Below are 21,993 nucleotides of genomic sequence, written 5' to 3' on the forward strand. Positions count from 1 at the left end.
CTAGATGAGTTCCTTCCTGTCTGCTGGGTGTCTAGACCTGTGGGTTCACTATGCCTATTTCCTCCCAGTGGGCCCCAGAATGTTTGCAGCAACTTGCCCCCACTGTTTAGTCTGGAGGTGAAAGGGATGGTGGTTTGCACACTGTGGATGTATGAATTTTCCAACTTGGCAAGAAAGCCAAAGTGGTTGTGTTGGTGTGTTCATCAGCTTTTCCTACTGTTTTTCTCCAGCCCCAGTTCCCTCCTCCCTCAGTTATAAAGATCCCCATGGAAAGTGTCCCATCAGATCCCCAAAATGGTATCCACTGCATTGCCAGTAAGTAAAACACATGGTGTATCCCCCTTCCTCCTCACTATTACTAATCCTCCATCTATTACCCTAGGAATTCCCATCTGTAACTCAGGGGAAACTTGTGCTAGGCACAGATCAAAGAGGACTGGGCCATGAGGGTTGGGACTCCAACCAGATGGAAACCCCAAAGCATCACCCTATAGGTTCCTCTCATTGATTTTCACTTTAATTTAGCCCAGACTCCTCATTGATGCTCTTCCTCTGGTGCCTGGTGTACCCCCCACCCCCACCCCACCCCACCCCCGCCCTCTGCTGCATTGTTTCAGGCCATATCAGTCCAAACATGTCCCCCAGAGCCATCCATGTTTTTCAGGGGTTGTTGAAATGATTGTAAGCTTAGATCAGAGCCGAGCTTTCCCCTAGAAAAACAGGCATCTGGATGACAAATTGAAACTGAAGGTCCTGGCCTCTATGACTCACAAGCCCCCTACATATGCTGAAAGAAAGGCTGCCTGGAGGGGTCAGACATTGTTTATGACCCCATGAAATTCTGTATCTGCCTCTAATGCCTCCCAGCTTGATGTCATGATGACCCTCTCATCAACACCACAGAGTCTGTCCTGGGAGTTTTCTGAAAAATCCCAACACAAGTCTAGGCCCTGATATTCCTATTATATGGCTTTCCACTGTCCTCAAAGATGGAGATTAGGGGTGAGTCACCAGGAGATCTCACCAGCACCATCAAGGGCCCTTGAGGACTTCCTGTCACCACCCTCCATCATAGTACATCATGATCTTTTCAAGTTCCTCATTCTCCCACCCCACTGCCTTCAGTTTCCTTCCATAATTCTTTCTATTCCCTGGCCCTTCCCACAACTCACTTGCTCCTGACCGAGCTGTGTGAAGGATTGAGCCAGAAGCCACTCATCTCTGAAGGCCTCAGCATTCCTCTTGTATAGTGTTGCCAAAGGATTAGAGAATAGAAAAGAAATGGTGGGGAGACACTGAAGAACTAGGATGTTCTCCAGGATACTACTCAAACCTGTTTCACCTCTGACATTTAATTTTCCTGCCAGGAAAAAGATCTTCCAGTTGGAGTTACTCACTCTGATTCTTCCTTCACTGGCTCAGAACTGGATCGAAGGTAAAGGCTGTTAGGTAGTCTTGTTGGATTTTACATGAGACTAAGCAAGGACCAAAAGGTAGAGGAACCAGAGTTCCCAGGATAGCTGATACCCCAGTAGGAAGCCTTTGCTGCCCCACCAACTGGGAGACAAAGGCTGCCCAATCTGGTCAATAGAGTCAAGTTACAAATGAGTCTCCTCCTTACTGACATCAACAACATAATTACAATATACAGTCATTCGATTTTAGAAAAGGAAATTATTGCAAAATATTACAAAGAATGTTGAAATCAAATATTTAAAAAAGAAATAGCATAGAAGAAAATTACATATAGTTTAAGTATATACTAATGAAAATCAGGATAAATGTATACCGAGGATCAAAATTCCAGGTACTCTAACACTTTGTGGAATACAATAACAATAGAGTTAATTATCAATGGCCTTTAAGGGTATTAAGGAAAACTAACTAAAAACCAAAGATTATGTGGAAGTAGGAAGGATTCAAGTCCCAGACTGCAGAAGCCTCTAAGCCAACAATGTGATTTCTTGCTCTTCTTGATGAAAAGCCACCCACGATAAAAAGTGGCACTAGTTGATTACACAAGGGGACTCAAAAGTTAAGAATTCAGAGGCAAGAAAGTTTTTGCCTCTGTTATCACTAGGGAAGCTAGTAGAGGCAGTTCCACCCCTCACCATGTGCCCTAGAATGAACAAGTCACTTGGTCCTAGATCAAACTTCATAAGAGCACAGGCTACCCGAAGACTAGTGGCAGGTAAATCTCCAGGCTTAGATGGCACCCACCCCCGAGTTTTTCAGGATCTCCTGAATTTATGATCTCCTGCTGTTAAAATGCAAGGGTGAGTAAACTTATCACCAGTTCAACCCTCCTTGAGCTGGCCTGTTGATGCCCAACTCCAGAAATGTCACATGTCAAATTATGTTCCCTCTCGGTGGGAACCACGAGGGAACTGCGTAGCAGCGACAGCAATGGCTGGCTGCCACTGGGGCCGGCTGCACTAGAGGTTTATGGAAGCATAGTTTATATGCAATGAAATTCACCCTTGCTAGGATCACGGTCCTATGTGTTTCCCCATATTAATGCAGTCATATAGCTGGCATCACAAGCAAGGTACAACACCAAGACAAAGAGTATACTAGGTGGGGGTCCACAGTCTTCATTCTGTAGCTTGAGAGTAAACCTTGAAGTCCTGAGTAAAATCACCAGCTTTGGTCTCCTCCTGGTACTGTTCCATTTCAACTGAACAACATTACCACTGAAATACTTCATTTGCAAGATGAAAAATCCCAGGACCAGGGAGGTGGTGGGACTTGAGGTGATGTGGGCTGCCAGGCCTGGCCCCGCTTCTCCATCTAGGTGCACTTTGGATGGCTCAAAATTCAGGTTCAGATATCCCCAGGCTGGAAATTTTGAGAAACATAGAAGTGCCCATTTAGACAAGTTTTGGGTTTTTTTTCCATACTGGGGGTCGAACTCAGGACCTTGAGCTTGCAACGCAGGTGGGGTGCCACTGAGCTAAATCCCTGGCCCTGGACAAGTTTTTGTATGCCTTTTACATATGAAATCACCAAAAGTTTTTAAACCTCCTTACTGTATCACCCAGTTTCAGTGAGTACTTTGCAAATGATATTTTTGTCTTAGTGAGGTAGATAAAATTTAAAAATTTAAAATTTTTGGCATGTTGGTGTGCACCTGTGACTCCTAGCACTTGGGAGTCTGAGGCAGGAGGACTGCTCAAGTTTAAGGCCAGCCGGAATTACATAGTGAGATCCTGTCTCAAAAAAAAAAAAAAAAGTGCTGGAGGAAAATAACCCAATGTGGGGAAGCCAATGAATTTTTTTAGCAACATGTGTGGTCTTCACAATTTGGGGTAATGTGACTGACATTACCTGCTGTTCATCATTTTCTTTCCCTGCCTTTCCCTTGTTTTTGGAGACAGGGTCTTGGTATATAGTTCAAGCTGGTTTTGAACTCATTATGCAGCCCAGGCTGGCCTCAAACTCCAGGCAATCCTCCTGCATCATCCTCCAGAGTGCTAGGATTACAGATTTGCCCCACCACACTTGGCTTCTTTCTTTACTCATTTGTGGTGGGGATTGAACCCAGGGCTTTCACACTGAGCTACATCTCTAGCCTTTAATTTTTTTAAAAAACTTTGAAACAGGGTCGTGAAAGGATGGATTAGCTGGGTGTGGTGGTGCACACCTGTAATTTCAGCACTCTGGGAGGCTGAGGCAGGAGCATCACAAGTTCATGCCCAGCTTGAGCAATTTATTACAGTTTATTTATTTTTGGGGACAGGGTCTCACTGTGTAGTTCAGGCTGGCCTTGAACTTGTCATTGGGTAGCTCTAGAAAGTCTCTAAAATGTGGTTTGCCAACTAGATGTTCCCAGGTTCTGGGTTGCTCACCTCTCCTTTTGGAGTCAGATTCCAGCTTCTTCTCACATTGAACAAAGAATTGAATGAAACAGACAAAAGACAGCAGCAAAGTTTATTCAAGAAAGCAAAAATGAAGAGTGGGAGAGAAACTGGCTCTGCACAGTGAGCTTGGGCTGAGTAAATAGAAAAAGAGGGAGAGAAGTACACTTGGCGTCCCAGTGACCATGCACAGAAGCCTCTGAAACCATGATCAAAAATATAGCTTTTCTCCTTTTTCATATTAAAAAAACACAAATTATGTTCCTTCTCATTCCACATGAGTCAGGGATCCTGTGCTTTTAATGCCACTGATCTTTATATATACCTGGTAGGAGAAAAGTAGCTTGTCTAATCTAATTTATTTTTATCTAAAAAAAATAACCTGCACTAAATCAGATCTCTCATGGCCCCAGTTTGAGGCAGTGGAGAGAGAATTTGGACCAGAACACATCATTCCAAAAACCTACTAAATTACACAAAGTCCTAGGACAAGATCAGAAATGCAGAAAATTTGGTAATTAGAAATGGTGCTACCCAACCACATGGATATTTTACCAAACCTATGAAAATACTAGATGGAAATAAAGATCACTAAATAGCAGGATTTCACGTTAGTGAACAAAAAGCCTCAGCAACATGATCTAGTTTAACAAAGATTAAGTACCCAGGACCTACCGGACCAGATGCTTGGTCCCTGGGGATGCAGAAGGACATATAAGCGAAGGCACGGAGCACTGAGTGCAAGAACAATAATGGGCACACATTAGAGAAAGGTCAGTGGTCTAAGGGAGGGATTTACCTTCTCTGGAGAATCTAGAACAATTGGTAGGATCCTGCCAGATGGACGGAGTGGGCAAAGGAGGAAAGGGCATTTTAGCCAGGGAGAACAGGCCTGAAACTGAAACACAGGGAAAAGAGCAAATACAGGGATGGGTGGGAATCAAACTTGGAAAGTAGGGAGGAATTCAAGCAGAGAAAGTCCTCTCTTGCTCTGCTAAGGAGCTTGGGTTCTGTCCTTTGAACAGCGGGGAAACCAGTCACATTTGTGATTTAGAAAGTTCACTTTGGCAGTGATTTAAAAATAGACTGAAACAGGGCTGGGGATTTAGCTCAGTGGTTCCGCCGCCTGCCCCAAAAGCTCAAGGACCCAAGTTCTATCCCCGGTACCAAAAAAAAAAATAGATTGAAACAGAGCCAGAACAGTTCAATGACTGGCCAAAGCCCATCTGATCAGACACTTTGTTCCTGTGATGCATTGAAAGTTAATAAGCAAGACAGAACTACTTGCATTAGAGCGCTGCTCTGGACATTGTGTTTAAAACACTCAAAAAGCTAGATAATCATTCTTCTTTCCTACTTTTCTCCTGTTCAGCATCACCTTGCACTTCAAAATCTCCTGTCCAGCTTCACCTGCTTTCAGTTACTCACGGAACCCCGTCTTCATGGTGCCACAGGTGAAGATAGAGATGGAGTCTGACTATGACTTCACAGATGTGGATGAGTATGTAAGAGAGGCTGACGGTGAGACCACTCTCTAGGATGATGCAGCTTCTCCCAGACTGGGGACAGGGTGAAGGCCTCGTATAGTCTCAGCTGTGAGAGTCGGGGTCAACTTTAACCTCGCTGTCCCTGTGCCCTTACTTACTGAATGGAGTGAGTCCTTTCGGCTAATAGAAAACTGAAAATCTTTCAGTGAAAAGTACTCCTTAGATGCCAAGCTCTCCCCTTTCTTTGGAATTATTAAAATACTGGAAGGTAGGGCTGGGGATTTAGCTCAGTGGTTCCGCTGTGTGCCTCACAAGCGCAAGGTCCTGAGTTCGATCCCCGGTACCAAAAAAAAAAGGTTTCAAAATACTGGAAGGTAAACATCATACCTTATTTTTCAAATGCAGTCCAACATAGAAATGACATTTAATATGAAAAAAATGCATATTTGCCAAAATCTTAACATGAATGGGCAATAGTTAATTTATATTTAAAACAAATATCAATTAAAAATTTTAAATTGAAATCTAGATAGTTTGAAAGAACTCAAAACACTCCTACACCAGGTGTGGTGACACACACCTATAATCCCAGCATTTGGGATGTTGAGGCAGGAGGATTCCAAGTTTGAGACCAGCCTGAACTGTATAATGAGACTCAGTCTCAAAAGAAAAAAACAAACTCTTATATCAATAGACCAATATTGAAATATTTATTTTGCAAATTTGCATATTAAGAAAGGCTGAAAAGGCCCCATCTTTTCTTCCCATCTCATTCTGCTAAGTTTAAACCATCTACATTAAGGATCCTTGACTAGCAATGTGACTGAAACTATTCCAGAATGAAAAGCCACTCCTAAATGTCTGTGAGTGGATAAATGTTTTTAAAATAAAATCATCCTTATTAAAGTGAAATCTCAAACCATGTGTAAGATCAACAAAATGACCCTTTAATTTATATTATATTTCATACCTGGAATCAATTTCTTCCTGCTTTTGGGTAGGTCCTTCCTTCAAATTTTCAGTGCCTGATACCCAAAGTCAAACCTGTATTCATATGAACATTACATTAGGCAGCTAACATTTTAGAAGATTGTAACTTTGCAATGTTAATCAAACTAGTACTTTAGAGTAATGATTGGAAGCAATTTGGGTAGATTAAAACCAGCTGTTAATGAAGCAAAGCCTTTCCCCAGGAAATTTAAGATTAGACATTTTTATTTTCAATTCACATTTTGTTAGTACCCCATTTATGTAACACTTATTACTGCCTGATAGCCACAAAACAGCTAACATTTTCTTTCTCTAAAACAACTATGGATTTGAATCTTGAGTAAATCACATTGTTTAGTTTCTACATTTACTGAAGATGACAAATACAGACACTTTTTCATTTTTTTTTTAAGAGAAATGACACTAGATCATTAGTACCTTGATACAAGAACAGGTAGCTCTGTAATGTTGAGCCTAGCAGAGTACCTGGTCCATAAAATGTTCTCAGTAAGCATTCACAAAATTCAGTCTCAGAGCTCTGTTCCAAGGGGTACTGCCAAGAGGCAAAGCTCTAAGCCTCTATCACTCGTGATAGCAGAACCATCCCAAATTTAAGTATAAATTCTTTATTGTCCTTTGCACCAATACAGGGAAGCTAACAATCCCACCTGAACACTTCAGATTTCAAGCCTGGCTGATTTGGAATAGGACTTTGTCTAGATTGTAGAAATGTTATATGGATTCAGGAGTAAATGTGCTTGGATTAATCAAACAAACTGGAGAACTAAAAAGCTAGTTTTTCTGTTGTTGTAAATTGATCTGTGTAATTTTTACCTTATATATCATTTATATTTTGTATATACACAAGCATTTAAATTTCAATGGCTTTTAACAGGGTGACATATTGTTACATCTCCATGCAGAAAACTAGTAATTTTTTCCACTTTTAATGTAACTATAATTCAATAAAATTTAATTGTCCACTCATCTTTTTTAATAATGCAGGTTACATGAGTAGGTGTGGCATATAGACATGAGCTGTATCTCATAAAAACATGTCCAGCAGATTTTCCAAAGATTAAAGCCAGCTGGCAGAGGAACAAGAAAGTAGATCAACCTACCAATGTTTCTCGTTTCTGCCTCAAGCTGCCAAGAGCAGAAGCTACTTCTTCCTGTGTGAAGCCCAGATACACAGCTTTGGTTGAGAATACACAGGGACCTATCCCAGCCTCAAAATATGCACAGCAAACACCTTCCAATCTGTCAGAGCGAACACATTTTACACACTCATGTGCATACACACAGGAGAGATATACAAGGCATGATTGAAAAAATATTTAAATTAGAAAACATTTATTACAGTAAAAGACACATTCCATTAACTCCCCTCAAAATACGCACCCACATCCACACACATCCCATCATTCATGCCATTTTCTGAAGCAGTTCTGCAAGTCCTCTTTTTGTTGCACTGTTTTGGCTGCCTGGATGTCCTGAATAGATTCAGAATGTTTCCATTTGTGGTCATTTTGACTTTAAGAGCCAGAAGTTGCATGGTGCCGGATCCAGTGAATAAGGTGAATGAGGACACATCATGTTTTTACAGGTCTGCGTTTCTGTTGGATATGGAAGCAGCATTCACAATATTTTGACTATACTTTATAAAGACACAAAAAAAGACCTTCCAGAACTGCTTCAGAAAGTGACAAGAACAGTGGGATAAATGCAATCAAAATGAGGGGAGGTTTGGGGGATGGATAAATGGCAATGTGTCTTTTACTGTAATAAATTTTAGTAAACATTCTTCATATATTTTGACCACACCTTGTATATATTCATTGGTGTGTGTGTGTGTGTGTGTGTGTGTGTGTGTATGTGCTGAGATGAGAACCTGGCAAGGGGAAAATTCTTTGTAGATCCTTTGTAGCAATTTGTAAATTGAATGCATGGTTTTAAAAATACTCAGAATCACTTAAATCTTGAGATTAAACTAGCTTGGCACTTCCTGTTGGGATATGAAAGGACCAGGCTAGTTTCACCATAGTTCTTTAAGCCAGTTCGTTTAAGGTCATAGGTTGGGTGTTACCAAATGTCTAGTAATAACTAGACTGATTATATCCAATGAGAAAAAAATCAGGTCACACATAAGGTAACAGGAAGACAGTACTTCAGAAACTCATTTCACAGATGTTTTATTTTACCAAAAAACCACCCTTTATCACAAAGTCTAATTAAATTCAATATTAACTCAAGCTCTTAAAAATCTTTCAGGAAGGAAAGCCAACAGGGTACATGAAAGAAAAGCAGGCAGCTACTGACAGTTCTTTGGTGGAAAAGTTAAGTTGCATACTTACACAAGCTGCCTTAATGATTATCAAGCCCAAGTTTTGTTTTTCAAAAATAGATTTCAAGGTATACCAAAGAAACCGGACAGACAACCCTAACAATACAAAAATTGAACAATGATGTTTAAGGATACAGCAAAAGCCAAATGTGACAATACACACAAACAACTTACAAAACAAGCTTTTCAATCTTAGAAAACTAAAATGGGGAGAACTCACTAAAGGGTAATGTACATAAAATGGGGGCAGCAGCAAATGGAACAACCCTAAACATTTCCCCAATGACTAAGTCACAAAAAGACAACCAGTAACATGTAGTTTTTCTTTATCCTCAGCCAATTCGGTTTTCTTCAGATAAATTTGGTTACCGATCAGTATGTACAGAAATTAAGGTAATTTCCTTCCTCTACCCAATCAATTACCACCATTTCTTCCTTTTCACCTTTTTCCTGATCTTCTCTAGCAAAATTTTTCCTTTGGTTTGATTAGTTGATCTCAAAAGGTTTAGAACCTAAAATGAGTATCAACTCTTATTGGAATAGCACTTAGGAAATGAAATTCTAGAAAAGGCAGATTTTTAACTTAAGTGACTTGACAAAATTAAACATCCATTCTCAAGGTGACAGTATCGCCCACGTTTAATCACTAAGTTAATGGCTCCTTTTGGCTGGATCACATGACCCAGCATGACCCTGGAGTGTTCCTGGCAAATACTGCAAAGCCATGTGCACACACAACGACCCTCTTAAGCTTTTAATAAATACAAAGCATATTTTAAACCATTTCAGCAGAATAAATAAAAGTCTTGCATTTCTATTGGCCTGCATTGCTTCTTGGCTGGCTTAAAGTACTGTTCATGGCATGGCAGACACAGTTAATTGGTGGCTACTCCAAGCTCTTTAGGCTTCAGCACTTCCCTCTCTTCAGGCCTTAACACTTTTTTTGCAGCAATAATGGTATTCTTCATTAGCATTGCCACTGTCATGGGACCAACGCCCCCAGGGACTGGAGTGATGTAACTGGCTTTCTTCTTGACTTCTACATAGAAACAAGATAGTCTGCTTCAGTTATGGCAAAGGACATGGATGCATGCATATTAAAAAAGAATCATGCAAAGAAAAAGCAATAAAAGAAAAATCACCTTCATTAACCTCAAACTCAATTAAAAAACACATCTACATAACTCAAGAGTAAAGGTTTTTGAAAGGGGTAGCGGAAAGGAAAGAAGGGAATGGAATTAATATGAGAAAATGAAAAAATGGAAACAAAGTCTTTGTAAATAGGGAGGGATGGAGGGGTTGAAGGGAGGGCATGGGAAGGGGGAAAAAAATAAGAACCAAGAGAGTATGTAAAGGTGCAAATTTCCAATGATGAATGTCATATTGTATACCTACAATGTACCAATAAAAGGATATGCAAAAAAAATAAAATAAAATTAGGGTTTTGGGCTGGGGATAAAAAAAAAAAAAAAAAGAAAATACACATATAAGGGCTGGGAATTTAGCTCAGTGGTTCTGAAGCCTGCCTTGCAAGCACAAGGTCCTGAGTTTGATCCCCGGTACCAAAAAAAAAAAAGAAAATACATATATATGCAGTTGTTCAATTAATATTTATATATCTAATAACCTAATAGTTTACCAGCCATAATTTCGCTCATTAAAGAAATTAAACTTAGTAGGTTGGGCCGGGGATTTAGCTCAGTGGTTCTGGTGCCTGCCTCTCAAGCGCAAGGTCCTGAATTTGATCCCCGGTACCAAAAAAAAAAAAACAAAAAAAACTTAGTAGGTTAACTATATGGGAGGTAATATAATAATCTAATATAATAAGCATTACCTCCATTCTTGCCTGTAACATTAAAAATTTTTAAGTATAGGGCCAGGGATTTATCTCAGTGGTGTTGCACCTGCCTTGCAAGTGCAAAGTCCTGAGTTCGATCTCCAGTACCAAAAAAAATTTTTTTAAGTATAATTTGCTCAAATCATCTAGCAAAGTTAATTCCTGAAAAGTGAAACTAACATTTCTTTTTAACCCACTCTTAACAGGAAAATATTTGGATACCTAGATTTGGGTCTGATTGTTCTAACAGAAACAGAAAGCTAGAGATAAGATTATCAGTGCAAAATTTTGATAAATTTCTTAACTAAATGGAGATCTGCCCTAAATGTCCACTCAAGGTAGTATTTACTAATATGTATTTTTGAAAAATTACACCCTTTACCTTCAAAATCCACATCTCCAACCAACTTGGGTTTAGCAGTTATAGGATCTTGAATTCTGTTTATTCCCACATCAATGACCGCTGCTCCTTCCTTGATCATATCTGCTGTGATCAGATTTGGAATACCTGGCAATGGAGACAGGAATGACCAATTTAGTACAGAAAAGAAGCTTTCAGCTGCATGTGGCAGCCATGCTTATAATCCCATCACTCTGGGAAGCTGAGGCAGAAGGACAGCAAGGTAAACCCAGCCTGGGCAACTTAGTAAGACTCTGCCTCAAAAAAAAAAAAAAAAAGTGAAGGAGCATGAAACTCCTGCACTCGATCTCTAGTACTGAAAAAAAAAAAAAAAAAAAAAAAAAAAAAAGCCAAGTATGGTGGTACATGTCTGTAATCCCAGTACTCAGGAAGCTGAGACAGAAGGATCACTGTGAGTTGGAGGCCAGTCTGGGCTGCTGAGTTCAAGGCCAATCTGAACTACATAGCAAGCCCCTACCTCAAAAATACAAAACAAAACATTCACTAGTTAGATTCTTGTCTTTTAATTTCCAGAGACCTGAAAAAACTAATTATCATGTTTTATAAAAACCTATAGGTGAGAGTGGTGGCACATGTCTATAATCCCAGCACTCTGGGAGGCTGAGGCAGGAGGATCTCAAGTTCAAGCCCAGCCTAGGCAACTTAGTATCTTAGAGACCCTAATTTAAAAGATTAAACAAGGGCTGGGGATGTAGCTCAGTACAAAGGCCCTGGGTTTCATACCTACTACTGCAAAAAAACAAAAAAACTATGAAAGATATTAACCAAGGAACCATTTAAATTTCATATAGCAAATGAAAGTATTATGAGGTGTTAGGAATAACCTGCATCTATGTAGTCCATAATGGATTACCAGAACCAGTATTCCCACCACAACTTCATCCTCTTGATAGACAAAGTATCATTACTAGGGGAAAAATGAATGGAATGACACTAGATACAGCCTCACTTTTCTGAAGAGAAGTCTTTCCACCCTCTCCTTTGAGTTCTTACCTGCAGCAGATACTACAATATCCGCAAGAATAGTGTGTTTCTTCAGCTGTTCTTTAGGAGTGTAGCGATGAGATATTGTAACAGTGGCATCACCTATGAAAAAAGAAACAGATGTTTTGGTTTCGAATCAAGGCTGGGATTGAATTAGTTCTCAACCAGTTTAGTCATTATAGAAACTCAATGTCTCTGAAAAATAATTGACTTAATGCTCATGCCATATTTTCTAGACAGATGTCATTTATTTTTTAAGTTAATATTCAACATAGCTTTTACACATTGGTTCTACTCACATCCTTTGAAGTTATATATAATTAAATTTATTTCTTATCATATTCCTTTCCCTATTTCATAGCCTGTCAAGAATTTTACCTTTTTTGGGCTGGGGACTTAGCTCAGTGGTGCCACGCTTGTCTCACAAGCTCAAGTGAAAGGACCCGAGTTGGATCCCCAGTACCAAAAAAAAAAAGAATTTTACCTTTTTAAAGCAAAATATCACTAGAATTACTCATTTTTCAAATATGCCATGAAATATCTGAAAACTTTTGCTATCCTGATATAATCATATAAGGTCATTATTAAAATAATTATGTTATGTCCAGGTACCAACTCTATGATGAATGTAATCATTATATATAAGCATGCACTGATAAAAATTAAAATTTTAAAAATTATATATGATAAGTGATTTATAAGACGTTTTCTTTTGCAGTGCAGAAGCTTTTTTTTTTTTTTGGTACCGGGGATCGAACTCGGGTCCTTTCACTTGGGCAGCAGGAGGCGAAACCACTGAGCTAAATCCTCGGCCCTTATAAGACTTTTTCTTAGGCAAATTACAGTAATAGAACTTGACATGACACACTGTGGTCATCAAGCCAACCCTTTGCAATGGTCTAAATTTTTTTTCCACCAAATGACACAGAACAGGATATTCACTTCAAATAAGAACTGCTTCTTATGTACTATTATAAAGCCATACTGAAAATTTCTAAGTGCCTCAATCCATGCTTTACTCAAAACTCAAATTTATTTCTGAGACTAGTTCTATAACAAATGAACGGTAAATACTTACTCTTTGGTGACAAAGAGTACAGCTTCTGTACAAAGGTTACTCTCTGAGTAACTTAACCAGAATCACAACCAATATAAAGTATAACAAATTCACTGTTACACTTCCTCCACACAGGGAGAAGACACTGCTCTGAAAGCAGTTTCCTTACCCCCAGGACGTTCATGTGCCCCATCTGTGTGCAGTAACATTGCAATGGGCATTCCAACATTTTTTGATCTTCCAGCCACAACTACATTCTTTCCTAGGGTGGGAATGCCTATGGAAAAAACAAACAAAATATATATGTACCTACACACACACACATACACACACACACGCATTAAAAAAAGAGCAGTGCCAGTCTTATAATTAAACTAAAAGAAGTCAGATGACCCAGTGGATTGGGGTTCCACTCTTCAGTACTGTAGCAGTTTTTACCACTTGTGAATAGATTGACTATCCCTTACCTGAAACACCTGGGACCAGAAATGTTTCAGATTTCAGACATCTTCAGATTTCGGGATAATAGACTTCACCAGTTAAGCATCCCTAATCCAAAAATCAATGAAGGTTCAAAAAGTTCCTCAGAGATGCTCAGCTTGTGCTGCTTTTTTTTTTTGGTACCGGGGATCGAATTTAGGACCTTGTGCTTGTGAGGCAGGCATGGTGCCACAGCTAAATCCTCAGCCCCATGCTACTTTTGTAATAACAAACATAGTTCTGGGATACACCTACCTGTTCGCTTAATTATTTCCCATACACCCCACGGGGTAGCTGGCAACATGGAATACTGGTCCAAACACATTCGCCCCACATTAATTACATGAAAGCCATCAACGTCCTTGTCTGGAGAAACAGCATTGCAGATCCTTCTCTCATCAATATGCTCTGAAAAAGAAATTAGAGCAGTGGCCTTAAACATCCTTCTACAGTTAGAGGTGCAGGACTTCAGCTCATGTGGTTTGTTATGCAAATTCACTCCCCATCTGCATGGAAGCAAAACCCAATCCCAATATCAAAGACGGTGTTGTTTTCTTCCACTGCTGCTCTCCACTGTCCTTCGTACCCAGATCTTTTCTTTTGGTACAGGGGATCGAACTTGGGTCCTTGCACTTGCACAGCAGGCAGGGAAACCACTGAGCTAAATCCCCGGCCCACGTACCCAGATCTTAATATAAAAGCAGGGGTCAATCAGTATTTTGAGTAGGTCTGTCCCATTTCTAATAAAATATTCAGGCTTTTGAGGTTCCCTTGCCTTTCAGCAAATCCTGGTGAAGGGTTAGATGTAGAAAGTAGCCAGGTCCCTTCACTGCTCAGGAATCAGTGTATCTGGTGAAGACCAAGACCTACCTGGGAGAGGCAGCTGAACAAGGAGGCCATCTACGTTTTCATCATTATTGAGTTTATTGATCAAATTCAACAGCTCTTCTTCTGAAATTGAAGCTGGTTTCACAATCGTCTCGCTGTTGATTCCTGTTACAAAAAAAAAATACTGAGGTACTGAAAGAGCACTGCTGCATAGCCTGCCATGTTCTGCAACCACAGAGGTTTTTATCATTGCCCCCACTCTGGTAGCTGAAAAACTGACCTGGCTACAAGGATTCTAAAAAACTAACTTCACAAATAAAATACACTATAGGAGGCTAGCTCAACACTTTCCATACATTATTCTACACAATCCTTATTAACTTTGTTTTACAAACAAACTAAAGCCAAGACGGATTAAAAAACCAGCCAGTGCCACCATCTTTCTTGTTCCAAAGTCCAGGTTCTTTCCATTGCACCATGCTAACTCTTATGTCTTTTCTTAAGTCATGATTTGCTATTTTCCAGAGGTTTTCAGCTATAAGTGCAGGAGGCTCCAGTCCTCAGTGATCAATAGAGTAAACCCAGGGCTCAGGGGTCAGTAACTCTGAGCAGCCACACCAGAAGGAAGGGGCACTGGTGCTCAGACCACTGACCCACATGAGTGGGCAGGGGCACATCTGAGCCTACCTGCTTTAGGATGCAGTCACACAATACTCTGTGGTACCTCGAGACCTACAAACCTCCCATCACCCACACCCAGCCAAACCGCTTCTAACTGTATGATTAGCTTTGGAACCAGTGAAGAAATCGAAAGTAACTTCCCAGAAGTCAGTCATTTCCTTCAAAGCTATGACTGTTCAACCACATCACTGAGGTCTCCTAACATCCTACTGCTCAATCTTCCCCCAGCCCTTTACTGCTTTAAACTGCAAACACCCATGTCAGAGACTCTCATTATTACTCAAGGAAAGCAAATGTGTTCAAGGTCACCTGTGAAATGTTAAGGCTCAGAACAGAATTTAGCTTATATTCCAGAAGATACCAAGGATGCCATCCAGGTTCCTCCTGTCCTACTCTATAAGCCTCCCCAGCAGATAGGGTCTAATTTCTTCATGACAAAGATTTGGATACAGTTCAGTCACATTAGCCTGCTCTCCTAGGTTTTCTAATCAGAAAAAGAAATCAGAAATTACAGGGAGTTGGTGTCAGATTAACCTCAAGTGAACAGCAATGGGGGGCTGACAGCGACACTTACCCACATCTGCAGCTGCCCTGGTTTTGTTGAGGACATATGAGTGGCTTGCAGGATTCTCGCCAACCAGAACCACGCTCAGGTGTGGCCGCTTGTTGCCTTCAGCCACCCACTCTTCCACCTCCTGCCGAACCTCCTGCTTGATCTGCTGGGCCAGTTTCCTTCCAGAAATGACAACAGCTTCATTTCTGCAGAAGGCAACAGAGTCACAAAACCAAATAGCTTGGATTTCTGTAAAAAGTAAAGCTCAAACTACAGAGTTCTTATTAAACACCAAAAATTTAAAGTTTAGATTAAAATACATGGTGCCTAATCTGAGGGACAACTGAAATGTAAAGGGCAGATTTGTTTATTTATTTTCAGTAGTAGGAATTAAATCCAGGGCCTTTGCACTGAACTACATCCCCAGCCCTTTTTATTTTTTTATTATTTTTTTGGAGACAGGGTCTCTCTAAGTCCCTAATTTGTCCAAGCTGGGCTTGAACTTTCGATCCTCCTGCTTCAGGTCCAGAGTGCTGTGATTACAGGCCACCGCACCTTGCCCGGGGGTGTCATATTCGTGACTTCTCATCATTGCCAAAAGTTTTCCATGTTGCAGTCGCATTTCTTTGACCCTTTAACACTTCGAGGTTTAAAGTTTTCCCTAAAAGCTTATGTGCCACTTGTAGTTCGTGTTTTATCCAGTCATGTTTCAAATTGTTTCCGAGTTATCCCAATGGCTTTGTATTTTCATAGTGCTTCTAAATCCCATTGCCCTCAGTATCTATGGGGCATTGGTTCCAGAATTCCCTCCTCACCTATAGATGCTCAAGCCCCTCATGTAAGATGGAGTAGAAAGTAGTGTATATAACCTCTGCACATCTCCTCTGTAAGTCATCTCCAGATTACTTATAATACCTAAAACAATGCAAATCTATGTAAATACTTGTTATGTGGTATCATTGTGGAAAAAGGACAAGGAAAAAAGTCTGACATGTTTAGTATAGATGCAATTTCCACCCAAATATTTTCCATCTACAGTTGGTTATTGATCGGACTATATATAAATTATGTCATGTGGTTAGAACAATGAACACTACACTGTGCAGGTCAAACCTAATAATGACTACTGCTGCCAAAAGCCCTTGTGGGGAAGACTTTCCTGGTAAGAGGGGAGATTCCTCCTCCCAGGACCCCACACAGCTCACAGACCAACAGCCCACACCTGGTACCAAGGACAACAATTCCTAGGCTACCCAGGGATCCAGCTGGTGTAAAAGCTTAGCCCACCAGAGCAATGTAGGTAAAGGGACCAGTAAGAGATCCTGCTAGCAGGGGGCCTTCAAGCTAGAGCTGCAGAGGATCTGTTGATGAGAGGAGCAGAGGAAAGACAGGGAGAAACAGAAGGGAGAATAGCAGTCACATCAATGGGAGATGATTAAGGCAAAGGATCAGAAAACTGTTGGGAGTGGGGCAACAAGAAAACCCCGGATTTAGGAACTTCCAGTTCCCACAACCTTGTTCCTGGCTTTGTAAGGGTGTCTCTTTCCAAAGAGAACTGGTTATTAAGCAGTTTCTGGGCTCTGTGAAGACAAAATGTGAAGCTTTCTAGTTCTTGTTTCCACACATGTCCTTGTAGCAAAGTGTCCTTACCAAAAGAAAAGAAAAAAATTTCCCCTTAGAACAAAAGGTCTGGTAAAAACAGACTTTTCCCCTTAGGCTTCTGTCATATGAGCACTGCTCTACCTTCAAAACCAATGAAATGTCCATTTCCCCTTATAGTACATGTTTAATTCTCAGAGATCCCATCAAGTACTAGATATCTCCTATGATCAGATAGGATTCATTCTCAAGATCATCTCTACTTCAAATGGAATTTCAAAGTTCTAACCTTTAAATCTTCAACGCCTACTTTTTATTTGCATTATGATCAAAATATCCACTTTAAACAAATCTCAATGCCTTAAGTTCGATCTCCGGTGCCAAACAAACAAATCTCAATGCCTTAAATATCATACAAAAATTTATATCTAAAATTTATATTAATTTAGAATGTACCTTGTGAGATATTAAGATCTTCTAATTTTTAGAACTAAATACTTTTCTCCAGATTTTATACATGATACTACCAAGGCACAAAATATATAACAACATTTAATTTACACCCATGGTACATTACAGAAATGAAAACACGTTAATATTTACAAATTCATTTCACAACTAGCATTGAAGAGGACTACATTAAAAGGGCTCTGGCAACATTCCTGCTCTTTATTTATATTAGTACCTGGAGAAGCCACCCTTGGCCAGCAATACACTGCCAACTCCAGAATACTTCAGAGTCAAAGACTACAAAAGGGCTTAGGATAGTCATTTGTATGGAATAAAGTAACAATGTAAAGTGCCAGATAAATATGTTCAATGAAATTAATTTCTTATTCTCTTCTTTGTTATTTATACATATATTCTTACTATATAATGGATATACTTATATATAACTGTAAGTAATAGGGCCAGGGATTTAGCTCAGTGGTTCTGCTGCCTGCCTCAAAAGCGCCAAGCATCGAGTTCGATCCCCAGTACCAAAAACAAACAAACCAACCCCAAACTATAAGTAATAAACACATTCAGTGAGAAGGACTTAGCTTGCACTTCATTTTTAAAAAGTTCCTTTTGAAAGCACTAAACTTAGAGAAAATGGTAGCAGCTCACTTGGACTAAAATTTATACTAAAGTTAAGGACACAGGGTTCTGAGAGAAGCCAGTGTTCCAAGTCTCAATCTTTGCTTCCAAAGGCAGGTTCTGGATGTTATGCCAATTTGCTTTCTAAAAAGTCAAAGAGTACCACAAACTAAAAACAAAGTTAGAAAGTAATGAAGATTTTTTTTCATAATATAACTGCATTTTATCCCTCCTCTGCTTCCCACAACTTTACCAAAGTTGAAACCCATTAACTTTCTATCATCTCTTTTGCTAAAGGGCAAATAAAGTCAATGCTACCCTAAAATAAAAAGGGAAATGGGAAATTCAGCTCAGTCCCATGGGAAATGCAAAAATTAAAACTCTACTAAGACTTACTTAGGAATTAAGTGATTTTGCAGATGTGTTTAGAAAATTTTCCATTAAAACAATAAATCAACAGACTAGAAAGAAATCAAGAGGTCTGTTCCGATAAAATTTGAAACTAAAATCCAAGTCAGTAGATCTTTACTTCCCTCTAAACCCAAAGGTTTAGTGATTTTCCATTAAAAACTAGTATCAGGGGCATTTTACAACTCACAATCAACTTATTTTGGATAGGGGCTCTGTTATGTACTAATTACTGGGACCAGTAATGGCTGAAAAAAGATACAAAGGGGAATGGAACTAACATCTACTAAACAGTAGGTCTTTTGCCAAGACTTCTACATACATTACTCTGTTACCTTGGGCTATTATAATAACCCTATTATACAGAAGAGGAAACTGAAGATAAGAGAAACAAGAATGTTAGGGTCTGCCTCCAAAGTCCATTTACCCTATACTCCTCTGTCTCCTAGGCTACTGTAACTATGAGGCTTATGTTCCCTAACCCTGCAACAGCAATGCATGGGTACTGTAAACACCAAGTGTTCAGCACAGATAACGTGGATTTGCCTTCAGAGATGTGGAGCCTACCTATACGTTCAGAAAGGCAGGTGAAAGAGCATTTGCGTGTAAGCAAACTGGCCTAGTTCTTTAGGCAATGAATTAGAGGCTCTTCATAAATATCTTTTCAATCAGAAAAGCCTATAAAAGGCCTCGTCCACAGGCACATGTAGCCAACACCTCAGGAAGGGTAAGGGAAGAACATACAGTAAGGAAAGATGAGGTTGGAAAGGCAGGTCAGGGTCAGACCAAGACTTGAATGGTTCCACTCAAGTAGTCCAAAAACTCACTAATACACATTCCGTAACCCGCATTCTGTGCTCCAACAAGCAAAGCCTTGGAAATGTCCGGGGGGGGGGGGGTGTTCCTGGGACTTGAACTCAGGGGTCTTCGCACTGAGCAACATATCCAATCCTTTTTTGTTTTTGAGCCAGGGTACCGCTAAATAGCTAAATAGCCCAGGGCTGGACCTTGCATCGCAAAGACTCTAAAGGTTGACCGGAAAGAGGGTGCACACGTGGTGAAGAAATCTCAGCCCACCCTGTCCTCCAAGCCTCTTCAACCTAGGTTTAAGAATGAGAATTTGAGTCCCAGAAAGATCACAAAAACTCAAATTACTTGCCTAAAGAAAAGGAAACAAGAGCTTTCCCGGTCTTCCTCTCTGGTATTTTTTTTCACTAATATTTTTTATTGTCGTAAAACAGTCATCATTCGAAATCTACCATCGTGACCACTTTTAAGTATACAGTACGATATTAAATACATTTCATAACGTTGTGCAACCATCACCATTATCAATCTTCAGGACTCATCTTATAAAACCGTAACTATTTATGAAACAATACTCCTCACTCTCCTCCTCCCCTTCGTCCCCCGGCAACCTCGGGATATTTATCACCTCAAATCACCCAGCCCGGCTATTACCCAGGGACCACTTTAAGTTCATTCTGGGCTGGGAAGGAGCAACGCGAGCCACACCCACCCCGGGAGTAGGAGGGAAGTGCGGTACCCGCGAGCAAGCCGGCGCGGAGATTTCATCAGACTGCACCAACCCGGGCCGCCGCTAGGGTCCCGGCAAAGGATGGTTCGCCGAAGGTTGCTCCCTCGAATTCGCTCCCGGAGCTCCCCAGAGGGTCTCCCCGCTTTCCCCAAGACTCGGCATCACAGGCGGGGCGACCTGCAGGCTCTGGCCCTTAACCTTCGTGTGTTCCCACGCAAACTAGCGCGCCCCAGAGCCCTGCCGAGTCTTCGCTCCGCATGGTCGGCTGCGACTGCGCTCGGCGACACGTCGTCCCGTCACGCCCCTCTCGGGGCCACCACTGGCGAGGAGATGCTCAGGAAGGTCGTCCCTCGGCGACCCTCGCCAGCCCGGGAGGCCCCCGCTTTCCGTTACCCGAGCTTTCCCCGCTGGTCGGCCTCCAGACCCACTTACCGAACTGCGGCGAGATGGAAGAGGCGATGGCGAAGATGGCAGCTGTGCGTCGGCCTGAGTAGCCGGGCGGCCAAAGCAGACAGGAGAGAAGTTGCAGCCATAGTCATAGCCGGTGCCGGTGCCGGTGCCGGTGCCCGCGCCCCTAAGACAAACGCGCGCGCGGGCCACGGAGTTATACCACCGCGGGGGTGGCAGGCCCCACCTGCCGCCGGCACTCATTGGTTCATCTAGCTGTCCGTCGGGCCTGCCGGAGCTGAGAAAGCCAATCGGTTGCCTTCATTAAAGGTAAGCTAAATCCGATAGAGCGCTACGGGTGATTGGAGCAACAAGAGCCAGCAGCGAGGCTCTGGAAGACTAGTAAGCCTCGGCTGCAGGCCCTGATTGGCTGAGGTAGTCAAGCCCCTGTCTGACGTAGCTGGTGTCAGGAAAGCTGGACGACTGTAGCCCGAGTTCATTCATTCATTAAACAAATATTTGAGCGCTTGCTGTGTGCCATGCATTGGAAAGGCGCCCTAAGATGCGGATAGGGAGATAGAATACCAACGAAGAAATGTAGATCCAGTTAGACAATCACCTTTGGCAAAATCATAGTAAAAAATTAATTTTTGAATTATCAATGGATGTGAAAATAATTGGGTGAAAGTTGGACAAGAAACAAAAAAGATTTACATATAAGTTTGCCTGGTCCAGCAAATAAAAACACAAGACGCCCAATTTAATTAGAATATTTGATAAACAATTCTGGGAGGTCATACTTATACTTTAAAACGTATTTATTATTTATCTGGAATTCAAATTCACCTGGGTTTCTTGTATTTTATCTGACAGCCCTTTTGCATAGTCTCAAGGTATCTCTCCAGCAAAGTACTTAATAACAAAAACAAGCGATAGAAGTTAATGCTACCAGAAGGAAAAAAACATTGATGCATTGAAGAGGACACATAACTTCATAGCTTTAAACAAATCTGAAAATTTAATGAAGCAGTATTTCTAAGTCAACGGGTCTCCTAAAAAGTGTTGCAAATTTCTTGTTTTCACATTGACAAGAGAAATCACTAATACATAATAATATATAACATTGTCCAGGGCTAATATATAACATTGCCCAGGGGGAAAAACATTCCTGAAATTTCACAATATCCTAGATCTTAGTCTAATCATGAGGAAATATCAGTCTCAAACTGAGAGACATTCTATGGAGTAAATCACTTGTACTCTTTAAAAATGTCAAGAAGATAAATGACAAAGAATGATGAACTAGATTAAAAGAGTTTAGGGCTGGGGATTTAGCTCAGCGGTTCCACCGCCTGCCTTGCAAGCACGAGGTCCCGAGTTTGATCCCTGGTACCAAAAAAAAAAAAAAAAAAGAGTTTAGCATGACAACTGGATGCAATGTGTGATTTTGGGTGGATTCTAGA

General features: G+C 40.8%; 2 protein-coding genes across 14 annotated transcripts in view; one reads left to right on the plus strand and one right to left on the minus strand.

Annotated features, from left to right (window-relative positions):
• The window catches only part of Slc4a5 (solute carrier family 4 member 5), a 115,125-nt gene extending 109,402 nt beyond the window's left edge, over nucleotides 1–5,723 (plus strand). For 10 of the 12 annotated variants that reach the window (XM_087202076.1, XM_087202091.1, XM_087202097.1 and 7 more), the window contains 2 exons: nucleotides 1,368–1,435; nucleotides 5,230–5,723. In XM_087202076.1, coding sequence (XP_087058202.1) covers nucleotides 1,368–1,435; nucleotides 5,230–5,395 — 234 coding nt within the window. In that variant the 3' untranslated portion in view covers nucleotides 5,396–5,723. Of the gene's footprint in view, nucleotides 1–230; nucleotides 316–1,367; nucleotides 1,436–5,229 lie in introns of all 12 variants that reach the window. The other 2 variants (XM_087202094.1, XM_087202099.1) reach the window with 1 other exon arrangement.
• Nucleotides 5,724–8,510: 2,787 nt separating this feature from the next.
• Nucleotides 8,511–20,767, minus strand: Mthfd2 (methylenetetrahydrofolate dehydrogenase (NADP+ dependent) 2, methenyltetrahydrofolate cyclohydrolase). 2 transcript variants are annotated; one of them, XM_087202271.1, is made up of 8 exons: nucleotides 20,576–20,767; nucleotides 15,541–15,725; nucleotides 14,328–14,450; nucleotides 13,713–13,865; nucleotides 13,147–13,254; nucleotides 11,930–12,022; nucleotides 10,898–11,023; nucleotides 8,511–9,717 (listed from the first exon to the last, which is right to left on the minus strand). In XM_087202271.1, the coding sequence occupies exons 1-8, from the start codon at nucleotides 20,680–20,682 to the stop codon at nucleotides 9,554–9,556; spliced, it is 1,059 nt and encodes a 352-aa protein (XP_087058397.1). In that variant the 5' UTR covers nucleotides 20,683–20,767; the 3' UTR covers nucleotides 8,511–9,553. The 2 variants fall into 2 exon arrangements, with proteins under 2 accessions (XP_087058397.1, XP_087058405.1); XM_087202279.1 differs by lacking the exon at nucleotides 13,147–13,254.
• Nucleotides 20,768–21,993: the final 1,226 nt, after the last annotated feature.

This window comes from Heterocephalus glaber, unplaced genomic scaffold, assembly GCF_053883595.1.
Source record: "Heterocephalus glaber isolate CG9 unplaced genomic scaffold, H.glaber_assembly_v1.0 deba00000470, whole genome shotgun sequence".
NCBI classification, from domain to species: domain Eukaryota; kingdom Metazoa; phylum Chordata; class Mammalia; order Rodentia; family Bathyergidae; genus Heterocephalus; species Heterocephalus glaber.

Bases quoted from the DNA above. Each gene is read 5' to 3' on its own strand.
- Mthfd2 (XM_087202271.1), bottom strand. From the start codon at position 20,682: ATGACTATGGCTGCAACTTCTCTCCTGTCTGCTTTGGCCGCCCGGCTA. The intron at 13,866-14,327 runs GTAGGTCTTGGT...TTTCTTTTTCAG, and splicing joins TGTTCAGCTGCCTCTCCCAG to AGCATATTGATGAGAGAAGG. The intron at 11,024-11,929 runs GTAAGAACTCAA...CTCCATTGCCAG, and splicing joins TATTGTAGTATCTGCTGCAG to GTATTCCAAATCTGATCACA.